Source organism: Amphiura filiformis, chromosome 12 (genome assembly GCF_039555335.1).
Source record: "Amphiura filiformis chromosome 12, Afil_fr2py, whole genome shotgun sequence".
Classification (NCBI taxonomy): domain Eukaryota; kingdom Metazoa; phylum Echinodermata; class Ophiuroidea; order Amphilepidida; family Amphiuridae; genus Amphiura; species Amphiura filiformis.
In genome coordinates this window covers 18347473-18374038 of record NC_092639.1, presented here as the reverse complement: position 1 = coordinate 18374038, position 26566 = coordinate 18347473, and the positions used below count along the sequence as shown (strand labels likewise).

General features: G+C 37.7%; 1 protein-coding gene across 1 annotated transcript; it reads right to left on the bottom strand.

Annotated features, from left to right (window-relative positions):
- Positions 1-10314: 10314 nt before the first annotated feature.
- Positions 10315-25295, bottom strand: LOC140165888 (protein phosphatase inhibitor 2-like). Its single transcript, XM_072189234.1, has 4 exons — positions 25135-25295; positions 14483-14668; positions 12366-12466; positions 10315-11273 (listed from the first exon to the last, which is right to left on the bottom strand). Exons 1-4 carry the CDS (start codon positions 25251-25253, stop codon positions 11050-11052), a joined length of 630 nt encoding a protein of 209 aa, XP_072045335.1. The 5' UTR covers positions 25254-25295; the 3' UTR covers positions 10315-11049.
- Positions 25296-26566: the final 1271 nt, after the last annotated feature.

Here is a 26566-nt window from a genome sequence, read left to right as displayed (position 1 = left end):
ATTTTAACCAGTTTATATAGCCAATAATTGAGCTAATTTTAATACAGCAACGAAGAAGACAGCGAGCACACAAAAGTGCTCTTCCTCATCAAAGGATTAAAAGTTCTTCTGTCAAATTGCTGGAGTTTGCTGAGTTTGTGAAGGCCACGCATCTGTCAAAAACAGCGGAGCTGTGTTAACGAAACCTGTTCCCTGGAAAAAGAGTGATTGGTGAAAGAAACACCATTTTTGGAGAAAGCAGCGCAAAGAGATATATTGCGGAGAGAGCAGCGCAAGAAGATAAGCAATAGAAGAAAGCAGCATCATTTTCGTTTGAGGATTTCATACGCAAGGATATTTATAAACGCAAGAATACACTGGACTTCGGGACAAGTGAATAAGGATATAATACATCAGTCGTCCAGAACATTGCAAGAACTCTAGGATCACCAATAACAAGACAGCTGGTTAAGTACTGATATAGTAAAACTGTCATTGTGTGATTTTATTGTATATGCGATATTGTTATTATATGTACCAATCATACTCCGTTTTCAATTAAAGACTTAGATTTTGTTAGCTTAAACAAACAGTGTATTTGTGTTGTGCATTCGTGTAAGTTCGGGAAAAAGGTGATTTTGGCCTTGAGTCAAGTACGACTCGTAACAAAAATTGGGGGCTCGCGTCCGGGAAAATACACTGTAAAAAAGTTGACATTAATTTACTGAGTCTTAAAAGTGAAAGTACAGTATGGAGTTCAAAGCAGAAGAGTTTCTTGAAACTATAGATTGGGAGAAGTTTGATAAGTTGAAGAAACCTGATTTATTAGCATTTGCAAAATACTATGAATTGGATGTAAAGCAAGCCAACAGAAAACAAATAATCAAAAATGCCTTGATTGAAGTTTTGGTTGATGAAGAGTATTTTGAGGAATCCATTTTGGAGAAGAGAAAAGAGGTCAAAACTGAAATTGGGGATGCAGTTAAGTTGAAAGAACTAGAAGTTCAGGTGGAAATGGAAAAAATGAAAATGCAATTGCAGTTGGACATGCAAAAGCTAGATATGCAAAATAAAGAATTAGAAATGGAAAAAAAAGCACGCCAAGAAAAGATGGCGCTTGAGCACCACAAATTAGAAACAGAAGAAAAGGAAAAGGTAGCAAAATTGGAACTTGAAAAACAAAAGTTGGAAATGGAAGAAAATTTGAAACAAAAAGAAATTGAAGAAAAGTACAAGTTTGAACAAGAGAAGTTGGCAAAGCTAGGTGACAAATACTCATCAAGTTTCTCCTCAAAGTCAGGGTTTGATGTTACAAAGTATGTAAAGCTTGTGCCTAAATTCAAAGAGAAAGAAGTTGACGAGTACTTTCAACATTTTGAAAAGGTAGCTACAAATTTGAAATGGCCTCCAGAGCATTGGACCCTACTTTTACAAAGTAGTTTTGTGGGGAAGGCCAGGAGACTTACTCAGCTCTACCAATAGAGAAGTGTAATAATTATGAAGAAGTCAAACAGGCAGTTCTTAAGGCCTATGAGCTGGTGCCTGAAGCATACAGACAAAAGTTCAGAGATTCAAGAAAGCAAGCAGATCAAACCCATGTAGAATTTGCTAGAGTAAAAGAACAAATGTTTGACAGATGGCTTGGGTCAAAAGAAGTCAAAGATGATTTGACCAACTTAAGCAATTAGTTCTTATAGAAGAGTTCAAGAAATGTGTCCACGTTGACATTAAAACCCATTTGGATGAAAGCGCTAGCAAAATTAAGACGCTAAACGAAGCGGCGACAATGGCGGACGACTATGGCTTAACTCACAAATTGAATGGGAGTAAATTTAGTCATAACAGAAGTTATTCAAACAGGTTCAGCCATAATCAACCTAGAGCAAATCAGGGTGGTACACAAGAAGTGAAACCTCAGTCTAATTTACAGCATAGTGCTGGTGGTAGAGGGACCCCAGGGAGTTCAGGTAACAGAGCAAAATTTGGAACTGAATTTAAAGCCAAAGTAACTTGTACTCATTGTAAGAGACCAGGGCATACGATGACCCAGTGTTATTTCTTAAAAGGCAGACAAGACGCACAAAAACAGCAGCAAACTGCTAGTAATACTGTAGGATGTGCAGTGTCACTTGTGTCAAAGAAACAAGTCAGTCAAATCAAGAAACAAGAATTCCCACAAAGGGAAGTGAGACAGACAAGGTGTGTGAAGAATTTGAACCATTTGTGTTAGAGGGAGTGGTATCACTTGGTGATAATGGTAGTCCAAAGCCCATTAAGATTGTGCGAGATACGTGTTGTGCACGGTCTATGATTCTGGAAGGAACTTTGCCCTTTAATGAGGATAGTTCAGCAGGTAATGCTTTGATCCAGGGTATTGGGATGGAAATAATTAGTGTACCTCTCCACAAAATTAACTTGAAATCTGACTTAGTTTCTGGTCCTGTAACCATAGGAGTTAGACATGAATTACCAGTCAAAGGAGTGTCTATGTTGCTAGGAAATGATCTGGCAGGGGGGAAGGTTTTCCTGACCCAATAGTCACAGAATAAGCCCTGTATACAGGATGATAATAGTGAGGAAGAGGAGATATTTCCTGCATGTGCAGTGACACGGGCAATGAGTAAAAGAGCCTCATTAGAAACAATTGAGGACAACCAAATTGATGACTTAGGCTACAATTTGGAAGACACATTTGTGTCAAAGTTGAATGAGAAAGAAGATAAACTTCCTTCTCCTGGGGATAAAAATACCCCTAAAGAGGACGCAGCCTCTGAGCATGAACAAATTGGGGAAACCATGAAAGACCCATTAAGTCATGACAAGCTGATTCTGGAGCAACAAAATGACCCAGAACTCAAAGAGATCAATCAAAGGGCATTGACCCTAGAAGAAGCAGAACAAAATTCTGTCTGTTTTTACAAACAAGATGATGTGCTAATGAGAAAATGGCGCCCCCTGATGTACCTGCCGATGAAGAGTGGAAGGTAGTGCACCAAATTGTGGTACCAAAAGTCTACCACACTGAAGTTATTAACATAGCACATGATAGTCCCATGGCAGGGCATTTGGGTGTTAAGAAAACTCATGAAAGAATTCTGAGACATTTCTGGTGGCCCACTCTCAGAAAAGATGTTTCTGAATATTGCAAAACATGTCACATATGCCAAGTAGTAGGAAGCCAAATCAGAAAATACCTCCTGCTCCATTAAAGCCAATTCCAGCCTTTGATGAACCATTTAGTAGGGTTATTATTGATTGTGTAGGCCCCTACCAAAGACTAAGTCAGGTAATCAATACCTTCTGACAATTATGTGCGCGTCAACACGCTTTCCTGAAGCCATACCCTTGAGAAATATTAAAGCAGTGACAATAGTGAAAGCTTTAACCAAGTTCTTCACATTTGTGGGGCTCCCCAAGTCCATACAGTCAGACCAAGGATCAAACTTTACTTCTGGAGTATTTCAGCAGGTCATGTATCAATTAGGTATAGAACAGTATACCTCAAGTGCTTACCATCCGAATCACAAGGTGCACTAGAAAGGTTCCACCAAACTTTGAAAAACATGATCAGACCTTACTGTTTGGAATTTCAGAGGGACTGGGATGAGGGAGTACACTTGTTGTTGTTTGCTGCTAGGAAGCTGTTCAGGAAACTTTAGGATTTAGTCCTTTTGAGTTCGTGTTTGGCCACACAGTACGCGGACCCTTCAAGTTGTTGAAAGAAAAGTGGCTCAATGAGAAATCAGATATCAATTTGTTGGATTATGTCTCCAATTTTAAGCATAGGCTTAACAGAGTAACTGATATTGCCAAAGAAAACTTGAAACAGGGTCAGGCCAAAATGAAACAATGGTATGATAAACATGCCAAAGAGAGAGTGTTCAAACCAGGTGACAAAGTTCTAGTACTGTTTCCAATTCCAGGACACCCATTACAAGCCAGATATCATGGCCCATGTGAGGTAGAGTCAAAAGTGGGTGAAGTAGATTATATTATCAAGACTCCTGGTAGACGCAAGAGCAGGCAGTTATGCCACATAAATATGCTCAAAGAGTATGTTGAAAGAAGTGACAGTGGCATTCCAAAACCTGTGTGTACAGTAAAACATGCTGATATTAATGTAGACAAACATGCCGATGTAGACAAAATCGCCAATGTAGACAAGAGTAAAGATGACAATTCTGATGTCACATTTGACCAGGATAAAGAGCTGGAGCACAAAGAGTATAATGTAAAATTGAACAATTCTGATGTGCTCACTAATTTGGACTCAAAGTTAGGTCATCTTTCTCAAGATCAACAAAGTCAAATTGCAAATTTGATTCACAAATTTGACAATATATTTCCTGATACGCCAAGTAGAACAAATGCTGCATTTCATGATGTAGATGTTGGTGATACAAAACCAATCAAGCAGCATCCTTACAGAGTCAATCCATTGAAAATGGAACACCTCAAAAATGAGATTAATTGTATGCTAGACAATGATATCATAGAACCAAGTAGTAGTGAGTGGAGTTCACCATGTATTCTTGTTCCCAAGCCTGATGGTTCATACCGATTGGTCGCAGACATGAGAGCTGCAAATGTACATTCAAAGACAGACTCGTACCCAATTCCAAGAATTGATGATTGCATAGACAAAATTGGGAATGCAAAATTTGTTAGCAAATTTGATCTATTGAAAGGGTACTGGCAGGTTCCACTCACAGACCGTGCCAAAGAGATTTCTGCTTTTTGTACACCTTTTGGTCTTTACCAATACAAAGTTATGCCATTCGGGTTGAAAAAGCAGCATGGCGACATTTCAGAGAATGGTGAACCAAATTGTGGCAGACATAGAGGGATGTGAAGCGTATGTAGATGATTTGATTGTTTACAGTCAAACTTGGGAACAACACATGGAACAACTCCATCAATTGTTTGAGAAGCTGTCTGAAGTACAATTGACAGTCAATCTGGTAAAAAGTGAGTTTTGCCATGCCACAGTCACATACTTAGGATATGTTGTAGGTCAAGGTCAGGTGAAACCTATCAAAGCCAAAGTTGAAGCAATTGAGCAATACCCCACACCTGTAAACAAGAAGGCACTCATGAGATTTCTAGGAATGGTTGGCTATTATAGAAAGTTCTGTCCAAACTTTTCAGAGATAGCAAGTCCTTTGACAGATTTGTTGAAGAAAGATGCAAAATTCATTTGGTCAGAACAGTGTGAAAATGCTTTTCACAAAGTCAAATCTATACTCATGAGTTCACCAGTTCTTACTGCACCTGATTTTCAGAAGCAGTTTAAGTTGACTGTTGATGCCAGTGACATAGGCTGTGGAGGTGTTGTGATGCAAGAGGGTAAAGATCAAATAGATCACCCCATTTGTTACTTTTCAAGGAAGTTCAACAAGCACCAGAGAAATTACTCCACAATTGAGAAGGAGTGTCTAGCATTGCTATTAGCATTGCTACATTTTGATGTGTATTTGGGTACCACAGTATACCCTGTGCTTGTTTTCACAGATCACAATCCCCTCACCTTCATCAACAAAATAAAAAAAAAAAACCAAAGACTGGTGAGGTGGAGTTTGACCTTGCAAGAGTACAATCTGGACATCAAACATATTAAGGGAAAAGACAATGTAATGGCTGATGCCCTGTCCAGAATTGCATAAAACCTGACAAACAAAAAATTCCTTTAAAAGGGAAGTTGTGTGTGACAAGTAGTCACTGTGTATATGATGAGTTAAATACTCAAAGTTGATAATATGTTGAAGTTGATGTAAAAGAAGAAAACATTTAAGAAAGTTTTCATTGCATTCGAACTTTCTTCTTTTAAGGGGGAGGGTGTGATGTGCCCTGAGTAATTTGATTTAATTTAATTATTTAACTTTGTTTACAAGCTGAAAGTATTTCATGAGATGGGAAACCCCTTGTATTTTGGAATTCCCCAAATTATTGTAAACAAAGTCAGAGCTATGTTTGGAACTTGAAAGCCCCAGTTCATTATTGCACCATCAGGAAAACCCCCAGGAAGTGATGTAATGTGAAAGGTGAATGTGTATAATTAATCTTGGGAAATCCCAAGATTGCAGCAATGTTGTGAAAATGTGATTGAAGTAATGGTTTATTAATAGATGATGGGTTTTTTGCATGAGTACTGATATAAAAAGCTGAAGGCTTTTGTTGGGACTTTACAGAATGTCATGTGAGATTGAAAACTCCACATGTGTGTGATGGTCTTCGTGCTTCAAAAAAAAGAAGTACATTTTAACCAGTTTATATAGCCAATAATTGAGCTAATTTTAATACAGCAACGAAGAAGACAGCGAGCACACAAAAGTGCTCTTCCTCATCAAAGGATTAAAAGTTCTTCTGTCAAATTGCTGGAGTTTGCTGAGTTTGTGAAGGCCACGCATCTGTCAAAAACAAGCGGAGCTGTGTTAATTGAAACCTGTTCCCTGGAAAAAGAGTGATTGGTGAAAGAAACACCATTTTTGGAGAAAGCAGCGCAAAGAGATATATTGCGGAGAGAGCAGCGCAAGAAGATAAGCAATAGAAGAAAGCAGCATCATTTTCGTTTGAGGATTTCATACAAGGATATTTATAAACGCAAGAATACACTGGACTTCGTGGGACAAGTGAATAAGGATATAATACATCAGTCGTCCAGAACATTGCAAGAACTCTAGGATCACCAATAACAAGACAGCTGGTTAAGTACTGATATAGTAAAACTGTCATTGTGTGATTTTATTGTATATGCGATATTGTTATTATATGTACCAATCATACTCCGTTTTCAATTAAAGACTTAGATTTTGTTAGCTTAAACAAACAGTGTATTTGTGTTGTGCATTACGTGTAAGTTCGGGAAAAAGGTGATTTTGGCCTTGAGTCAAGTACGACTCGTAACACTAGTAAAAGATCTGCATGGATCGACGTTGATTCTCATATACCGTAAAAGTGGTCATTTTTGTGTGTAATCTTTCACGCTCTGCCAATTTTGAATTAATTTGTTTGTTTTTTAAATTCTTCACATTTTGAGTTTTCTTACACAGACCTTTCCATAAAAGAACATATTTTGTGTCTTTTTATTTTCACGGTAGCTGTGTTGAGCGTGAAAATTAAAGTTCAGCAAAAATGTCCCCTTTTACAGTACTTTATAAGGGACCGTTCAAAAACACTTGTTAGGGGGCCTGATGCAAAAAGGGGGCCTGACAATTTTTGACCCTCCTAAGGGGGGGCCCTGAAAAAAATTACCACAAATTTTCCTGGAAAAATTAAGTTTATATGCTTTTCTATGGGGTTGACCCATAATTTTCATGTCAAAAAGGGGGCCCTTACATGTGTTTGTGAACGGTCCCTAAACAGTACATAATTATCAAGAATCAAAATGATTCCTGCCAATTTCCTACTCAACAATCAAGATCAACTCTCACACCGTGTGACAAAATTATGGTCATGTTCCAGTGAAAAAGTTTCTTATTATTTGACCCTGAAAATAATTCTAGGTTAATAACTGGATCTGATTTTGCTGTAGTTCAATGTATGCCCCCATTTTATTATTACAGAATTATGCAAACTCTGAATTGGAGCACACTGTTCCATTGCCAGCTCTTATTGGTTCTTTCACATCATGAATATGAATGAGATTAGGAATATAAGCCAGGGATTTTCGGGCGGGCTCGCGGGTACCTGCCCGAGATTACATTACCCGGGCAGGAAATACCCTGCCCGGCGGGTGCCCGAAATTCCAACAAAAAAAAAGTGCACAATGTTTTGTATTTTTTTGGTTGCAATTCGGTACCAAGTTACCCGCCTCGAAAAATGCGCTGGTACCCCGGCACAAAAATACCAAAATCACACCCCTAATACAGAGGTGTATCCAGATACTTCAACTTAAAGAGGAAGATCGGAATGTCATATTTCCCTGGGTAAGATCTGACAGCTGGCCAGAGGGTAACATGACTAGGTTTATTTCACCTTGGAAGGCATGGATAGTCTTGCAAATACGGGATTACTTTCCCCTATGCCATCCAATATGCCATGAATTAGTAGGACTACTACTGGTATCCAATGGTCAGTTTATACTCTTATTTCCACATTTGTTATTATTATGTGTGGCTTTAAGATAAAATAATTGATATTTGTCATTGAATGTCAACAAAATCATATTATCCAGTCATTACCATAAATGTCATAAAAATATTTAAATTGGCTTTGAAAAGACTTCAAAATCTCAAAATCAATGGCCCAAATTGCATTGGTGACCTCAAAAGCTCTCACCTGCAATTAAATGACCTAGCCAATACTACAAGTACACAAAAATACACTATAAATGCATAATTATTACAAGTGGTGCATATGTGCATAACAATTATATCATAATTCATTGCATGGAGCACACTGTCCAGTGGTTGCATCACGGGGGTGGGGGGGGGGCAAATGTCCCCAGTCAAAACTCTTGTTCCCCCTGTTGCCCCCCAGTAAAAACCCAAAATTACAAAAAAATTCACCTTTTGCCCCCCCTGAAATTCACTTTGCCCCTCAATGCCCCCCCCCTGGAAAAAAATTCCTGGTGCCACCACTGACACTGTTCCATTCCCAGCTCCTATTAGTTCTTTCACATCATGAATAGTATGAATGAGATTAGGAATACAAAGGCGTATCCAGCAATGGTGTGGAGGAGCGCCAGCACCCATCCCTGTGGTCTGTGCATATTCAAACATTTAATATTATTATCGTCACCCTCATAACAAAACTGCCCAAGTCATAATTACATGTTTCTCATTTGCAATTTTGATTTTCTGAGTAATAAACCCATAATGAATCAAATTTCCAGCCCCATTCTTCATTAACTTGTGGAATACATGTATTCCACAAGTTAATGAAGAATGAGGCTGGAAATTTGATTCATTATGGGTTTATTACTCAGAAAATCAAAATTGCAAATGAGAAACATGTACCGTAACCACTCGGGCTTAAGCCCACCCCCTAGATGGCAGATTTCACTTCAAAAATAGGTGGTGGGCTCATATCAGAAGGTGGAGTTATACCCGGGTGGTTACGGTAATTATGACTTTTTGTTATGAGGGTGACGTTATTTAAGATCAAGTTTTAATGGATAACTGCAACATCATGATGCTTTGAAAACACATTTGAAACAGTCAAAACCTATTGTTTGCCCGTTTGTTAATTTCAAACGGTTCCTAGATATTCAGCACCCGAATTAAATCCAGCATCCTGGGCGTTGGTTTGTGGATACGTCCCTGGAATATCCCTCAACTGGTTGAACATGTGCATTCCTATTCAGGGATGTAGCTACGGCGGGCGGCAGAGCCCGGCACTCAGATTCAGAGCCCGCCACTGATAAATAATTTATAAGCTCTAGTACCCAGCAGTGTCAAAAATGGCAAAATCACATAAAATTTGGCCAAATTTAGGCAATTGTCAATAAAATTGTCAATCTCACAAAAAATTACCTCAAATACCACCTGGCACTAAAATTTCTCTAGCTACAAACCTGTTCCTACACACAAAAGGAAGACCTTCTCTTCATGGAATACCACATGTTAGGTTTCAGGCTCTACTATGAAATGCTTTCTGCATCTTTGCAGGATATGTAAGGATTCAAATGGTTTTAAAAAGCATGCAGCTAATGCTTTATTAATATTATTACAAAATGAATTGCATTGATATCATTACATTTCAACCTTAACTCTTGAACTCCAGTGGAATTATTACACTACACTGGTCAGCCGATCCTCTTCCCAATACTATGGGTTTCAGATAAAGCACCCAAATTTCAAGAATTTGGGTGTTTTTCTTTGAGTGTTACTTGAAAGGAACCTAACACTGCATTGACATGGCATATCATGCTTATGGTCTAAATAGTCTTTGGCATACTTTGTAGCAATTGCAGACTTTGTTTCCACTAAGCTTCTATGATGCAGCCAAGCCGGCCATGATGAAAATGTACAAAAATTTGTTGCAGAAAATTTGCAAAACACCCTTTTTGCCCCAGTTCCACTCAAGTCCTTTCCTAGTTGTTACACATGTGACCAGAAACACAATGGGTAAATTTAACCCATTCTTTTACAATCGTTCTTCCAGGATGGGGTGGGGTCCAATTCAGCACCCCAGGGCATCTTCTATCACTTGAATCAGAATTCCTCAATTTCTCTAGTTTTGCCTCAAACAGGGGGCACATACTGCATAAAACTATGGCATTACTATTTATGTACTGTATTTAACTGGTAATTTTCGCATACAGTTATTTTCACAATTTGGAGGGACAGAGACATTTAGGAATTGCCTAATCCTGCCCAATCCTAATCCTACCTCAAAAGCAAGGTTTACCAACACCGCTGAATTTGGAACACATCCCAAGGCAATGAATTGGCTAAACAGTTTTTAACAATATATGTTTCTTTCTAGCCTTACTAGTAACATGTACGGGCACTAGCAAATCTACAGTGCTCAGGTAAAACATGCCTTCATTCATGTTTACCCAGGAATGAGTGCAAGTATATAATATATACCATCAGCGTGTTATCCAAGTGTAATTTACAGCACACGGAAATTTATGAACAATGATATGTAAACAGTCCAGGCAGTACTCCTCAACATCCATTAGGAATTTCTTTTCTCCTTTAAACATGATTCCTTACCCACTACATAACCCTAACCCTGCAGGAGTGGTGTAGGTGTGGGTACCCTAGTACCCTAAGGAGGGCACCTAGGGTGTAGGATATAGTGGGATTTGCTCGAGATAGAGCTAACATCTGATGCTCCTGCCTTCTACAATGTGATTAATGGATTAAATATAGTAGCTTTTTGCCGTAAAGATGTCTCAGTATTAAACTTGGCAATGAACTCGATATAGTGCAGTTCATTACTGTAAAAAGGCTTACTATTTTTTTACACAAGGGGGGTATTACAACAAGTACTACCTTTACACAGTAAGACTTATCTCAAGACTACCTTCTCACATGTGTGTTAAATTAACATTAGACTCACATCAAGGACAATGATACTGGTTAACAAACACAATGGGACCACACAATAATATGAGAGTCGTCAGTGCTGCATGTCTTCTTCTGTTGTCTTCTCAGCTGTCGACTCGGGGACGGAGATCGTTGCCCCATTTGCCCCTTTATCATCAGAGTCTTTTGCACCGGCAGGGTTTGATTCTTCATCGTCAAGTTCAGCCAGTTCTTGTTCTATGAGTTGCTTGGCAAGTTGCATGTTGTAAGCTTCATTGTAATGGTGTTTCCTTTTCTCTTTAAATTCAGCTAGTTTTTCTAAAAAATAAAATAGGGAAATAAAAGTTAATCCCTTGGCCTTAAAGTACAATTTCCTTCCAATTTTAAATTTGTTATTACATACTCAAAATGCTGAAATAATGCTAATATTGCTAATTATCGGGAAGGGTTTCTGTCCATTTTGAGCTGAAATAACAAGGTAAAGGGAAAGAAACCCTTCTGGTTATTTTGGCCGTTTAACACGCAGTTCTATAGAGGATATAATGTCATAATTCTTGAATTATGACATTATGTCGAACTTTGCTCTGTTGACCTACAAACACAACAAATTTGGCTGATTCCATTCCCGTGCAAGTTGGGACATATGTAAACATTACAATTATACAATTATGGTTTAAAAAAATTAACCAATTTCATATTATAAGATCGTACATTATGGCTTTAAATGAGAATTACTCGGTTCGTAATTAAGATGGCCACCACTACAAAGGTAAATGTGACAAAGAATATGCAAATAAGGTCGTTAATAATTATATATTCATATAATGAAAATAATGCTATGCCCAACCAAGTTTATTGGACATTGTGTGTAAGCTGCAGAGTAGATTACAATACTAGAAGTTCGGTCAAAATATGCAAATTATCATATGCAAATAACTTGATATAGCTCAAGAGGTGATCATAATTCTATCATCCAACTTAGTTATAAGTAAATGGCTTATTGTGTGTAGTCTCCAGAGTGGATAATTACTTGGAAGTTCATGCAAAACATGCAAACGTTACACCATGTATGTACAATGCACATTGTATGATGGCACCCCTGTACTAAATGACAGAATTATTGCGAGAGCAAAACTAGACAACTTTAAAGAGTGTATTTTCTCAAAATATCAAGAGCTATCTTAAGTGCTGCTGAAACAATACCGACCGGGCTTGTTTGTACACACCACTGAACGAATACCAGGCTTGTTTGTACACATATTAATGCATATTTCATGCTGATCCCAAATATGGTCATGGCAATTTACAATTCTGAAATTTTTTAACATTTAAAGAAAACTTGGAACTTGTCGTCTGCAGTCGACAGTAGCCACCTGCAATAGTTAATCCCAGCTTGGCCTGTTGACTAACCTTGTTCTTCTGCTGTTAGGTGCTCCTCTTCTTCTTCACTGGATTCCTCCTCACCTGGTTCATTATCCCACCATCTTTTTTGGGCAGTATCTGTTTCTAACCTTCAAATAAAATTAACATGAAAAAATTAAACAAAATTGCAACTTTGTATGCAACACAATCATTGTGCAACAAAACAAAAGGTCTTCTTCTAACTTATTGTTTCAATAATATCTTATTTTCAGATTTTCTGGAACACACTTGTCAAATTTTTCCCACTAAACTTGGTACCTATCATACACCTTGGTCTGGGGCGGACATTTTAAAAATGAATTTAGAAGAGCAGCAACGACATCACTTGCATTACATTCCAGATGTTAAATCTACATCATATGCACAATTTGAGGACATTCGCACGAATCCGTTTTATTTTAGGGCCATTTGTCTAGAACTGGTCTGTACATGTAGCCCTATGGAGAGAGTGCCTGTTGAGGGCGCTATAACCCCCATTTTAGGAACAAAAATGGGATTTAAACTAGATGGACCGCGGTTCTCGGATGTCGCGGTTTTCGACGCAAAGCGTCGACCGTGATGCCTCCACCAAAGGGAGTGATGTGGCACGTACTCACAAGTTGATACAAAGCTGGGTGACCCCGGATGACCCCAAAATGACCTTCCAAATATTTGGCTCTAAATGTTGACTGTACCCACCAAGTTTCATGTACGTATGACAGTTTTTACTAATTTGACCTCAAATAACCCTGGTGACCCCAAAATGACCTCCCAAAAATTTGGCTCTAAATGTTGACTGTACCCACCAAGTTTCATGCCCATAAGATAGTTTTTACTAATTTGACCTCAGATGACCCCTGGTGACCCCAAAATGACCTTCCAAAAATTTGGCTCTAAATGTTGACTGTACCCACCAAGTTTCATTCCCATACGACAGTTTTTACTAACTTGACCTCAGATGACCCCTGGGTGACCCCAAATGACCTTCCAAAAATTCGGCTCTAAATGTTGACTATACCTACCAAGTTTCATGGCCATATGACAGTTTTTGCTAATTTGACCTCAAATGACCCCTGCATGACCTCAGGTGACCTTGACCCACTAACCAATACAAACTTGTTCTGCCTGGGGTCAAGATGCACCCACCCACCAAGTTTGAGGAACATGCGACCCCTAGTCTCTGAGAAAAGAGGTAAATAAGGAAAATGAGCCCCCTGACCTCAAATGACCTTTTACCTCGGTATACGACCTTGAACCTCACCCAAAAAAAAGTAGCCAGAGTTTTTGACCATGACCCACCTATCCTGAAAATCTGAAGTCAATCCGCCCATCCATGCCTGAGATATGGCATCCGGACGGAAGCACGGAAGGACGGAAGCACGGAAGCACGGAAGCACGGACATTGCAAAAACAGTATGCCTCGCGGTGGAGGCATAAAAAAACGGACTCGTGCGAATTTTCTAAAAATTTCACAGTATGTAGTATGAACATGTAGAAATATAATCAAGTAGTTGCCTTACCTGCTCTTCTCCGAAAAAATAAAAAGTCCTTTACCTCAATGATAATGAAACCTAGGTGGGGATATATGTCATCTCTAAGTTTTGATTAGAATTAAGGTTGGGTTTAGGGTAGGATGAAAATTCGCTGTCGTAGTGCACGTTAGTAACCATTGGTTACTGCTCCAAGCCTGGGCCCATACACCTGTTCCGAAATTTGATATGCCATAGGCTTTGTGTTGTGATCATTTCGATCAGTACTGGTTCGTAACAAAGAAGCGGATCCAGTTGACCTAGCAACGGCCATATTCTAATGTGCACTACGACAGCGAATATAATAAGGATAGGATAAACATAGGTCAAAATTATCAGTTTGGTGTTGAGATTAGTAGAAGATTTAGATTTAGATTAGGGTTGGGGCTCTCTGTATAAATTTCTAATAGTTGTTCAGGGGCTAGATTTCGATGAGAATCACAAAATCAATTATCGTAATAATTCTCGTAAGATTTGGTTGCGAGAATCAACTTCTCTCATTGTATCATACATTAAGTACAGTGACTATGATGGATTTTGATTCTCGCAAACTAAGACAAAATCTAGGCCCTGTTGTTGCTTTCAATGCCAACTTACTTTTTGCTAAGTACATCTGCATTAACTTCTTTGTTTTTTTCAGCCTCACATAACATTTCATCATCATCGCCCTCTATCATCTTGTTGTATGGAGTGTCTGGTTCATCTACCTTCATGTGTCCATAATCTTTACCAGGAGGATGGAACGTCTGTAGAATGTTCATTTCATCCCATTTTATCCCTTCCCTGCATAATAAAGTGTAATGTGCATAGTATCAAAATCTAATATTATAAATACACTCGGAAAGGCAATTGAATGAACACAGTGTGGTGAATGCTTGCGTTCGTTCGAGGGCAATCACATAAATGGTCTGTACGCATGCGTGACCAAAAAAAATAGTAAAAAGGGGTGTTTTTTTAGGCAAGGCAAGTTACGGGCGTGACGTATTTAGGGTCTAAAAAACACTGATTTTCAAGAATAAGTTTCTGAAACTGAACAACTTGTTTAGGGTACCTTTTCAAATTTTTGGTAAATTACGAATTCAAAAAGGGTACATTTGTTGCATTTTTATTAGCCCAAAACTCATTAGGGGTAAATTCTATATTATATTACTTTATTTAGGGGCTAAATTTGCTGGTAGGGTAAAACTCGTTTAGGGGGTGTTTGAAAATAAATTGGTCACGCATGCGTACACGGTCATATTTGAGTGATCCCCCGGGTTCGGTTCCCGCCACTCAACCATAATAATGTGCCCACAAGAAAGATGTGTAAACGCACAGACCCTGGAAGCAGGGTCTATGGTAAATTATAGTTTACACACATCTAAAATGGCACATTGTGTGGATTCTCTAAGATTTGTGACAAGGTAGTGTAAAGTTAATTTTTTATTGCATCTATATACTTGTACAATGTACACAAGTACAACCTATTTAACACCACAGGTGCTTAAGCCAGTAATTTTCAGCGGCGCTTGGTAAAATTATGAAATGAAAACTATAAATGGGAATTTATATTGTAATAAACATTAAAACATTCAAAATACAATGCATGGTATAATCAAGTGAAAATCATCATAATCCTAAACTGAAAGTTGTAGTAGGTAATTTTATTCAGACATTTGATAGAATTAAAAGGTGCATTCAAAAGGGGCGTGTTGACAGTTATCACTCAAAAAACTATATAGGGGTGGTTCTCGTAGGGGTGGTTATTGTAGGGGGTGGTTCTTATGGGATGGTGCTAATTAGGTCAAATATACACCAGGCGGGTCATTATTTCTCAAATCACCCAAAAAAAATATGATTTTACACCTCACCCCCTTCAATTTTGTTCAAAATTGGTATACAGGGTGATTTTGGCTGAAGCTCAAATTTCAAATTTTAGCTTAATCGGACGTCACGGTTTTCACGCTATGCCCGCCCATTTTTGTGATTTCATTGAAAATGGCGCACATCAATATTGTCACAGCACATCTCCGTAACAGTAGGTCCTACTGAGCTGAAATTGGTGTCATTTTTTAGCTAATCTCTCAAAGAATCCAAATCTACTATCATTTAGTGTGTAGGAGGAAGAAAAAATATGACCTTTTTTCTGTACTTTGACCTTGAATTTGACCTTGTTGCCCACGTGACCGCAATGCGAATTTGCGCTGGAATTACACCTCCATATGTTGTCTACATAATAAAAAAAAATTGGAGGAGTAATATTTTTTGTTTTCTTGCTAGGCTTTCATAAAGCAAGCATGGGGTTGAAAAACTGCAATTTTGCATGTAGGCTCAGTATACTGTACACATGATACTATTATAATATAGGTCAAAATTGTATACATGTAGGCCTATGTATGTACATGCATTAAATACATGTGTTTTCACCTACATGCTTGCTTTGTGAAAGCCTAGCAAGAAAACAAAAAATATTACCCCTCCAATTTTTTGATATTTTGTAGACAACATATGGGGGTATAATTCCAATGCAAATTCGCCTCGCGGTCACGTGGGCAACAAGGTCAAATTCAAGGTCAAAGTGCAGAAAAGAAGGTCATATTTTTTCTCTTACTCCTACATACTAAATAAAAGCAGATTTGGATTCTCTGAGAGATAAGCTAAAAAATGACACCAATTTCAGCTCAGTAGGACCTACAGTTATGGAGATATGGTCACATAATATTGAGGCGCCGCCATTTTTCACCAAATCACGAAAATGGGCGGGCATAGCGCTTAAAACCATATCATCCGATTAAGCTAAAATTTGAAATTTGAGCTTTGCCACCCAAAATCACCCTGTATACCAATTTTGAACAAATTTGAAGGGGTGAGGTGTTTCCCATTGGGTGAATTGAGAAATAATGACCCAGGCACAAAAAGAAACTCGTCAGTTATATTCATCCTTGCTGTTCAATAACTTGATAATTTTGGATTATTCTGAAATATACATTCAGCAAGGATGAATATAAGGCCGTGTTAAATTAATATTTTGTTCTCGTCCCCTCCCTCCTCAATTTCTGGGATTTGTCAGATTTTTTTTTTTTTTTTAGAATTTTTCAATTTTTTTAGACTTTGGATTGATTTATGAAATCTTCATATAAATAAGTTTATTAGAGAACAAGCATCACTTCCAAGTCTTTTTGTGGTACTCTAGGGGGTTTATCCCTCAGAATCTCACATTTGAAAAAAAAAAAAAAAAAAAAAACTAATTAATTTTATGCTGGAAAGACCGAAAACTACTGACAATGCTAATTTTACATTGAAAAAAAAAAAAAAAAAAAACCCTCCCTCCCTCATCAATTCATGAAAATCCTCTGGACGAGAACCAAAACATTAATTTTATACGGCCTAACTGACGAGTTTCTTGGTGACTTAAAGGGATATTGCATCAAGGGGAAAAATTGAATGTAAATATTATCATACCCAAATTTTAATCAAAAATTTTCCAAAATCAGAGAAAAAAGTTCATGCTAGCAATTGCAAGGGGAGCCAGGTAATTTTGCTAAGACCTGCTAGCTAAAGAATGCATGAAAAGTTCCACATTTTGAGGGGCCTCTGGTTATATTTCCCTGCAAAATAATTTACTTTAAAATGTCATTTAAACTGAAGAATGTACTCTTAAGGGCTGGGGTATGAACGTTTGGACATTATTTATTGTGGGACATTAGAGCACATCAGACATATCGAATTGCATTCTGAATACGAAGAATGTCATTCTGATATCAAATAATTTAGATTTTTTGAAATTCACAATTTAATACACATTTATGGCAAATCATTAAAAATTGATATTTTTGATATTTAACAGTACTTGAAGTAAACTTTATAAATCTGATGATTTATACTTTTAAAAAGTGTATGTACATGTAGGTGGGATGAAATGCCTCGATCAATTGAAAATTTTGACCTTTCAGATTGAAGATATGGATTTTTTCCCAAAACACCAAAAAAAATTAGGTCTTTTGGGGAAAAAATCCATATCTTCAATATGAAGATTCGATTTATATAATTTACTTCGAGGACTGTAATATATCAAAAATTTGACAAATATCCAATTTTTATAATTTGTCATAAAATTTGTATTATATTGTGATTTTCAAAAAATGAAAATTATTTGATATCAGAAAGACATGCTTCGTATTCAGAATGTAATTCGATAGGTCTGAGGTGCTCTCATGTCCCACAAAAAATACTGTCGATACGCAATAAACGCTCATTTTAGATCCCTTAAGGCTGACCAAGTACAAAAATTATCTGGTTCTGGGTCCATGTACATGCAACTAAATGGCACTGGTGTATCCAGGTGTCTGTGCGGTCATTCCATAAACACAGCACACACAGGGGTAGTATTGTCAACAAAAAGTTACATCCTAACAGGATGAGCAAGGTTCATTTTCCGCTGGGTCAAGGTTGGAAAACGGAAAGGGTTGATTTATCAACACTTTTAGTTTTAGTAACTAATTTGGTCAAAAATTCATTTTACATTTTGACTTCCTCAGAGTCAAAATAAAAATATTTTGTTATAAAGCAAAGAAAATGCCACTAAAAAGTTGATATTTAATTAAAATTAAGGGGCAATTTAAGAGTAAGTGCAGAATTTAATTAAAAGCCCATTCAGAGATTTTCTGTAAAAAATATTTTGTCCAGCACCACCAACAATTTATAGGCCGATTTGATCACAATACATCATGTTCAGGGTTGTAGCCAGCCCAAGTTGGGTGCCTGCTAATTATACTATGGTATGCAATTAGGGCGAGCTGGCTCGGCACAATCTTTTAGCTTAATGCAAGGGTTTAAGGAATATGCTATGGAAGTATCACTCCCTAAATAATGTTTAGAAATGTTTCTTTGCTTCAATTGATCTTTTTATGATGAAAACTCCAGTTGTTGAAAAAAAGTAGGCCCAAAACACTCAAAAGCTATAGGACCAAAAGAAGCTGACAGGCCTGAATCAGGAATCTTATTATTCCCAGTGGCGTGCGCAGCACATTGAGAGTGGGGGCAGGTTGTTCAGTTCCCCTAATGACCAACAAAAGTGGGGGGCCATGGCCCCCCTGACCCCCCCCCTCCCCTTTGCGCACGCCACTGATTATTCCTGGGAAATATGGTAATCTGGGAATTTATACATTTTATCCAAGCCTGCAAGCTGAACCCATGGTTGCTGACAGATTTTTAAAATTTAAATCAGATATTTTTTTCTCCCTATCAGTATCAGTATCACCAGTCACCACATAACATCTGCTACTGTAGTAAAAGTAGAAGTCAACCAAAGTTGCTCAACACAATTGAAATTCCAATTTATGAATAAAAATCAAACAAATTGTCGCTCATATAAGATGCAAAAAAAAGATTCTGTGATTTAAAAAAATACATAAAATGGGACAATTTAAAACTGTGATTTTTAAAAATCAAGCAGCCCTAACTGAACCACTCCAAAAAAGCTCAAAGTAATAGGCCTAATCCAAGCCAAATTGATTCCATCCACTTCATATGAGTACCCTCTTGAGTCAAGTACCTCTATCTATTGTAATTGTAGGGCCTATTGACTGATCCAACATTCAACTTCAAGTGTATTCATCCAATTTCAGCTTATTTTGACTACATAATTCATTCATTCATTCATATTTATTTGGCAAAAGCGACATAAAATAGTACAATGAAACATACAAAAATTTAACACATTGAAAAGCTGCACACCAAAAAGACACCAAAATGCCGAATTGCCAGGATGACCCATAAAGTCTAGCTTCCTGTGTAGACTTAATTCCAATGGGGTCCAACAAAAAGAACAAAAAGATGCCTGGGAGCGTGTGAAACAATAAGATAAAACAAAGGCGGGGACCTAAAGGAGTAAGCTACACAAATTCAGCAGACTCATGGGTCATAGCAACTCTAGCCAGGTATTTTTTCATAGCATGTTTATAAGTACATTTGTCCAGAATGGATTTGATATGCGAAGGTAGGTTATTCCAATCAAGAGTTGCATGGTAGAAAAAGGATTTTTTGGTATTTGAACCAACTCTTGGGACATGAAAATTCCAAGAGCTTGACCTAGTGGCATGAGAATGAATATCAGAAATTTTGGTAAAAAACTGGGTAAGATAAGAAGGGCCCTGTGAATGGAAAATATTATACATGTGGTTGAGTCTCAGCTGCCTAGCCCTGTTTTGGATATCTAGAAGTTTAACTAAGTCAAATTCTACCTGACCAACATGATCTCTGGGAGCTAGGTTCAAAATAAAACGAATCATCTTGTTTTGAATAACTTGAAGTTTGTGCTGATAAATTTTGGACAAACCAGTATACCATGAGGTGCAACAATAATCAAGATGACACTGCAGTAATGCAGAGCAGAGATTTTTATGAAGCTTTTGGTTGAAAAATTGAGAATGTCTGTATAAAAATTTGAGCCGACCAGTAGCTTTCTTAATGAGAGAATCGACCATAACTTCTCCAGAGAGGTGTTGGCCAAGTGACACCCCAAGATATTTTATGCAGGGAGCTGGTTGAATGGTATGATCATTGTATGAAATGTGAAAGTTGGATGCTTTTTTAAGCTTTCTACGTGAGCCAAATAAAATCAGTTTGGTTTTACCAACATGCAAGGATAATTTGTTGTTGATGAGCCAGTTGTTACAGGATTTCAAATCTAAGCTAAGATCATGGGCAATCACATCCGGGTTTGTGTCTGAAGATATAATAACACTATCGTCGGCATACAGGAGCAGCTTGTTTTTTACCGACATAGCCATGTCGTTGCTATAGCAAAGATAAAGCAGCGGCCCAAGCAGGCTCCCCTGTGGAACTCCACAGGAGAGCTGCATAAGATTAGATTGAATGCCGTCAACACTGACAAGTTGCTGCCTGTTAGAAAGATATGATTTAAACCAATCGGATTTGATGCCCATGGCCTCAAGTTTGTAACAAAGAATGTTGTGATTGACGCTGTCAAAAGCTTTTTGCACGTCCAAAAGAAGCATGCCAACATAATTACCCTTGTCAAGTTGAGACCTAATGTAATCTGTTAAAAGATCAGACAAGTTTCTGTAGAGTAGCCAGGGCGGAAGCCTGATTGAAACTGGTAAATTAAGTTTTTAGAGCTTAAATATTGCTCCAATTGAACATAGATACACTTTTCTAAAACTTTTGAAACTGTACTCAACAAACTGACAGGCCTATAGTTACCAACTTCCAAGCGGCTGTTCTTTTTGAAAAGTGGGATAACCTTGGCAATTTTTAGATCCTGGGGAACAGTACTGGATTCAATGGAGAGGTTCACTATGTGAGTAATTAGAGGAGAAAGGTGTTCTGCACCATCTCTCAAAAATTTCGGTGCAATATCATCCAGGCCAACAGCTTTGTGAATGTCAAGGCTGGATAGCTCATCAAAAATATAATCTTCATCAACACACCTAAGATCAAACTCAGAGCTGGACACATCATTACTCAAGTAAAACCTCTCAAAAGAATCAGACCCCACCCCAAAATCGTTACTCACTTGCGGTAATTTGTTTGTCAAAGCATCAGCCACAGTAGTGAAGAAACTGTTAACATGATTACAGACAGAAAGGGTATCTGATTGTAATTCCCCATCAACATTTAAAACAATTTTCCCTTTGGATTTAGATTTAGAACTATAACCCAGATTTTTCAGGTGCATCCAAAGTTTTTTGGGTTCTCCCATATTTTCCTCAAGTTTACTTTTAAAGTAGTTTGCCTTTGCCTTCTTAATTTCTCTCTGAATGGAATTTCGGAGAAATGCTAAGTCGGTGAAAGAAACTTCATGGTTGCCTTTCTTGATAAGTTGACTGGTTTTGTCCCTCATCCTAATTTGTTCAAGAATACTGGAAGTCATCCATGGCTCTGTACGTTGTTTAATGCGAACCGTCTTTCTTGGGGCAACATTGTCAATAATGCCAGTCAGAATTGATCTAAAATTAGACCAGGCTGTGTTGACACAGTTACTGGTAAGGACAGAGGACCAGTCAGCATTATCAAGAAGGCTAGTGTACATATCGACATTGTAGTTTTTCATGGACCTTAGATTTACAGTGTTATGACAAGAGAAAACATTCTTCACACCTTTCCTTGAGCAAAAAATCAAAAGTGATCGCTTAAACCAATGGGTATTACCCCACTTTGACAAACTTTTGTGGTGTCGCTACAAAGAATGTGGTCGATTAAGGTTGATGATAGCGACCCTGACCGTGTGCGACCAACTCTGGTAACCTCCTTGATAAGTTGCTTAAAGCCAGTAGATTTGCAGGTGTGAAGGTATTTTTTTGTCTTAGGATTAGGTATAGCCGGATCAAGGAGATTGAAATTGGTATCTCCCAAGATGTATGTTTCTTGGGTAACACATAACGAGAGAACATGATCAAAGAGTTCAACAAAATCTGTCTGATCGGGTGGTCTGTAGATACAACCTATTAAAATAGGTTTTGATTTAGGTAGTAAGATATCTATCCAGACCCCTTCCAGACCGTCAACCTCAAGGTCATCACGTGTGTTAAAAGCAATATCAGACCTCACATATATATGCAAACCCCCCCCTCCCTCACGGTTACGATCTTTGCGAACAGGAATATATCCGTCAATGTTAATTTCCGAGTCTGTAAATGTTTCATCCAACCAAGTTTCTGAAAATGACATTATAGCGATATTAGTTTGTTGTGTTATTATCTTAATTTCTGAAAGTTTAGGAAATAATGATCTAGTGTTCAAATGAATGAAGTTCAATCCTTTGCGGTTTAGGCAGCTAAAGTCAACTTCAGCGATAGGTGGGAGATCTAAAGCACATGTCATATCCTCAAATGTCTCTGGTTCAAATTCACACTCGTCATCGCCACAGTTATAAAAAGGTAAGCTCTGGATCGAACAGAAGACACATATATAAGAGAAGGAGGACTGTTCTTGAACTAGTCGAATGTAATCTTGATCAGACATTGTACCAGTGCAGCGACTGTGGGTCCAGTTAATACATAAATCGCAGCTGATGGCTTTGCTACGTGCAGTAATGCCTTTGCCACAAACAGTGCATGGGGTTTTAGATTTATACACAGGTTTTCTGGCAAGTTTACCAAGGGCCGAGGGTTCTGGGCCAGGGTTGGGGCAAATGTCTCCAGATTTGAGAATCTCCTCTTGAAAGGTTGCAGATGTGTTATAATAAAGAACTCTGGATTTCAGAAAATGACTATGTTTCCATACAGTTCGACCATAGAAATCACAAGAACTAGCAGTAGATTCCAATGCAGTAACATGGTGTTCGCTCATGCATAAGCCTATCAAGGCCAACACAAGCAGTACTTTGGTCAGTAGCATGGTCACAGGATCAATATCTCATTGTTGACAGTTGAGATGATATAAAGCTGAATTGATTGGTTTGGTTCAGTCAAAGCTGAATACCACTATGTCCAACTATGACAAGACTGCAGAATTTGGATATTATAACTTGTCCAGAATAATCACAAAAAGTAGATGAAAAAAGCACCAAAATGATACAAGTCTGAGAGTTGCACTTTCAAACACTGCAAAGTATAGATGAATAGTGATTCTCTGAGACAGTTCGGTGTCAATCCATTTTCAAAAACAGTGAAATTCAGCAAAGAAAGTCAGAGCTCTGATGGTAGCCTGCCTAACACACCGTCCCAGGCAAAAAAAAAAAAAAAAAAAAAAAAATATTAGTAGGCATTTCCACTAAAAATTGCAGTAGGCCTACTTTTAAATTGATTCAAACCTAACTTATTGACTGGGAATTGATGAAAGAAACATTTTGGCATTTAAATAATCTTAATCGGACACTCCATTCCAAAGATAAGGCCAATTACAATTGATCCTTAGTTTCCTGTTTCCCTCGCGCGTCCAAAATCAAGAATGGAAAAATATTTAATTATTTTATTTTTATTTAGGTATTTTCATCTTTTAATTGACTTTGTAATTACTTTTATTTGCTAATATCTGTTTTTGATCATCTCAACTTTGATTATGAATATAAAACAAGAACATTGTAGGGTCCCCTACTAATATTAATGTAAAAAATCAATTATAAAGGTAAAATAATTAAATCCGTAGTCTTAGTCAAAATAACCAAATGGACTGTTGATAATAGTCACGACCACATTTTCAAAATAAAGAAAATAATAGATAATTAATAATTAATAATTAAAAGTCGCCTCGTCCTTTATTTTCAAACTTGAAACAGGAAACTAAGAATTAATTGTGAAGGGCCTAAGGCTTTCAAATCCGAGTGTCATGGTTTTTATAGGGCTGCTAGATTAGAACATCAACATGTTAAAAAGTTTAAGTCCAAAAAGGAATACCAGTACTAATTAACAGAAAGTACAATTTTAAGGCGCTTTTTCTTAATGTATTATTAACTAGCGTTAATATCTGGAACATAATATTTGCTTATAACAACATGAAATAAGATCATCCTGAAAATTTAAGCGATTTAGTTGACATACTGTACAACAAAAAATATAAGACCTCAAAACCACCAGTTTATTTGGTGAACCTCAAGTATGATCATGCTGCCACTTGCTCGAGAAACACTAGCCACGAATTTGCTCATGGATGCCCTCGCAATCGCATTCGTGTTTTGCATTAATTAGAGAATTATGCTCGAACAAGCTGCCATGGAAAATATCTCCATGCATAGAGGAGCTGAACAATAAGTGCATTATTTCAATCAATAGAATAGCGGCATTCTTAAACATTGTTCAATCTTTTAAGGTCGGCACATTTTATCTTCAATAAACTGAAGTTTTGCTTGTAATCATGTACTATAGCTAAAATAATAGTTTCTCGATCATGAGAGCTCAATAGGCACGCAATGACAATTGCGTCGGCGTACAACGGCAACGCCTACCACACACGCTTTCATATGGCTCTGGGTAGCGCTGCATTTCCTGTGCATCATGTGTGCGTGCACAATCAATCGCGCGTACGTGTACGTGTCATTACACAGCGCACACAGTACATTCATACTCTCATGATCGAGAAATTATTATTTTAGCTATAGGGTCTATGTTCATGATGTTGCAGGACTAGACTAGTGCAGTCAGTGATCAGATTACTGTGACAGTCATGACATGATGACAGTGACTGAGGACAGACTGAGACTGGAATTCCCACTATATAGATGTCCAGACTCCAGTCCAGACTCCAGTGCAGTGATTTAAAAAAAATGCTTGAAAGTTGATGTACCCATGCATGCATGTCACGGTACTTACTCTGGTCGATTAGCAGGATCATCATAGTGTCCAGGTGACTTCAAAATACCTTTCTTAGCTTCAGGTAACCTGACTTTTGCAGGTTTTTCATCACTCGTATTTTCTACACTATCCGCCATTGTAAAAATTAGCTATGCACGGTGAACGTCGGTGATCAGGGTGAAATGCCAGACACTGAGCTTAACGGGGGTTTACGGAATTTTGATCTTTTGAACCAGTTCAAATTACCATCGGTTAAAACAATTTAAATATCAATTATAAAATTGGATGTCTATATTTATTAATATAACATTTTCAATACGTTTTTAAATCAAATAAAAGAATTTTATTGACATTTTTAAAAATTGGTATCAATTTATTTCTACAAATCTATTTTCGATGTAAATCCTGACTGTAGGTAAACTGGATTACTTTTACATTCACTCGGGTTGAGCGGTCACAGTGTCAAAGGTCAATAAAGAACGGGAAAAACCTAAACAACATGAACAACGAGAAGTGACGGAGTTAGATTTTTACAGGGAAATACAACATTTGCTGAGGAGTATTTTCTACAAATTGCGAATATTCCGGTTCCCTGTAACATATTTAAAATATCCATAATTTTGGAGGCGCGTGGTAAAGACAGAGTAAAGCTCAGTTGGTAAGCTTTTACCGGTCTAATTTTGCACCGTCAATCAATCATGCAAATTGCAATGTGTAAATATTATATGTTTGAATGTATCATGCATGCATGACCATGAAATCATCATGTCTTTCATGATCATGAAATCAAATGACCATTTTGGTTTGTCAAGATTTCACAATTTCATCATGATCAGATCATGCAATAGGGCATGCAATATCGTGAATGTTGCAAACACATTCACACAGTAAAAAATTCTGGTCTCACATCAAATGCCTGAAAAACGATTCAACTGGAATCCCCACGCTGAAAAGTAAAGGCAAGCTTGAGTCTGATAACATCACCAAAGCAAACATTCTCAATGCTCAATTTGCCTCAGTATTCACACAGGAGAAAGACTTTTTACCCCAACTACCTCCCAGTTCATTTCCACCTGTCCCAGATTTCAAAATTTCAACCCGAAGGCGCTTGTAAGCTTCTTTCTGGTCTTAACCCACACAAAGCTTCAGGCCCTGATGGTGTCTCTGCCAGAGTTCTTAAGGTTGCTGCTGAGGAGATATCCCGGCCCTTACTACCGCTTTTCCAGAAATCCTTAGACACTGGCGAGATACCATCATCCTGGCTGCGTGCAAATATTTCTCCCATATTTAAAAAAGGTGACCGTTCTGATGCCTCCAACTATCGTCCAGTGTCCCTTACCGCCATTTGTAGCAAAGTTCTTGAGCACATCATCCATTCACATATCATGACCCACTTTGACAATCACTCCATCCTAACAGACAAACAATTTGGTTTCAGAAACAAACATTC

What these genes read in the sequence shown, in the direction of transcription:
- LOC140165888 (XM_072189234.1), bottom strand. Translation starts at nt 25,253, where the DNA reads ATGGCGGATAGTGTAGAAAATACGAGTGATGAAAAACCTGCAAAAGTC. An exon ending in GATCCTGCTAATCGACCAGA is followed by an intron (nt 14,669 to 25,134) that starts GTAAGTACCGTG and finishes TTTATTATGCAG; the next exon opens with GGAAGGGATAAAATGGGATG. An exon ending in CCTAACAGCAGAAGAACAAG is followed by an intron (nt 11,274 to 12,365) that starts GTTAGTCAACAG and finishes TTTATTTTTTAG; the next exon opens with AAAAACTAGCTGAATTTAAA.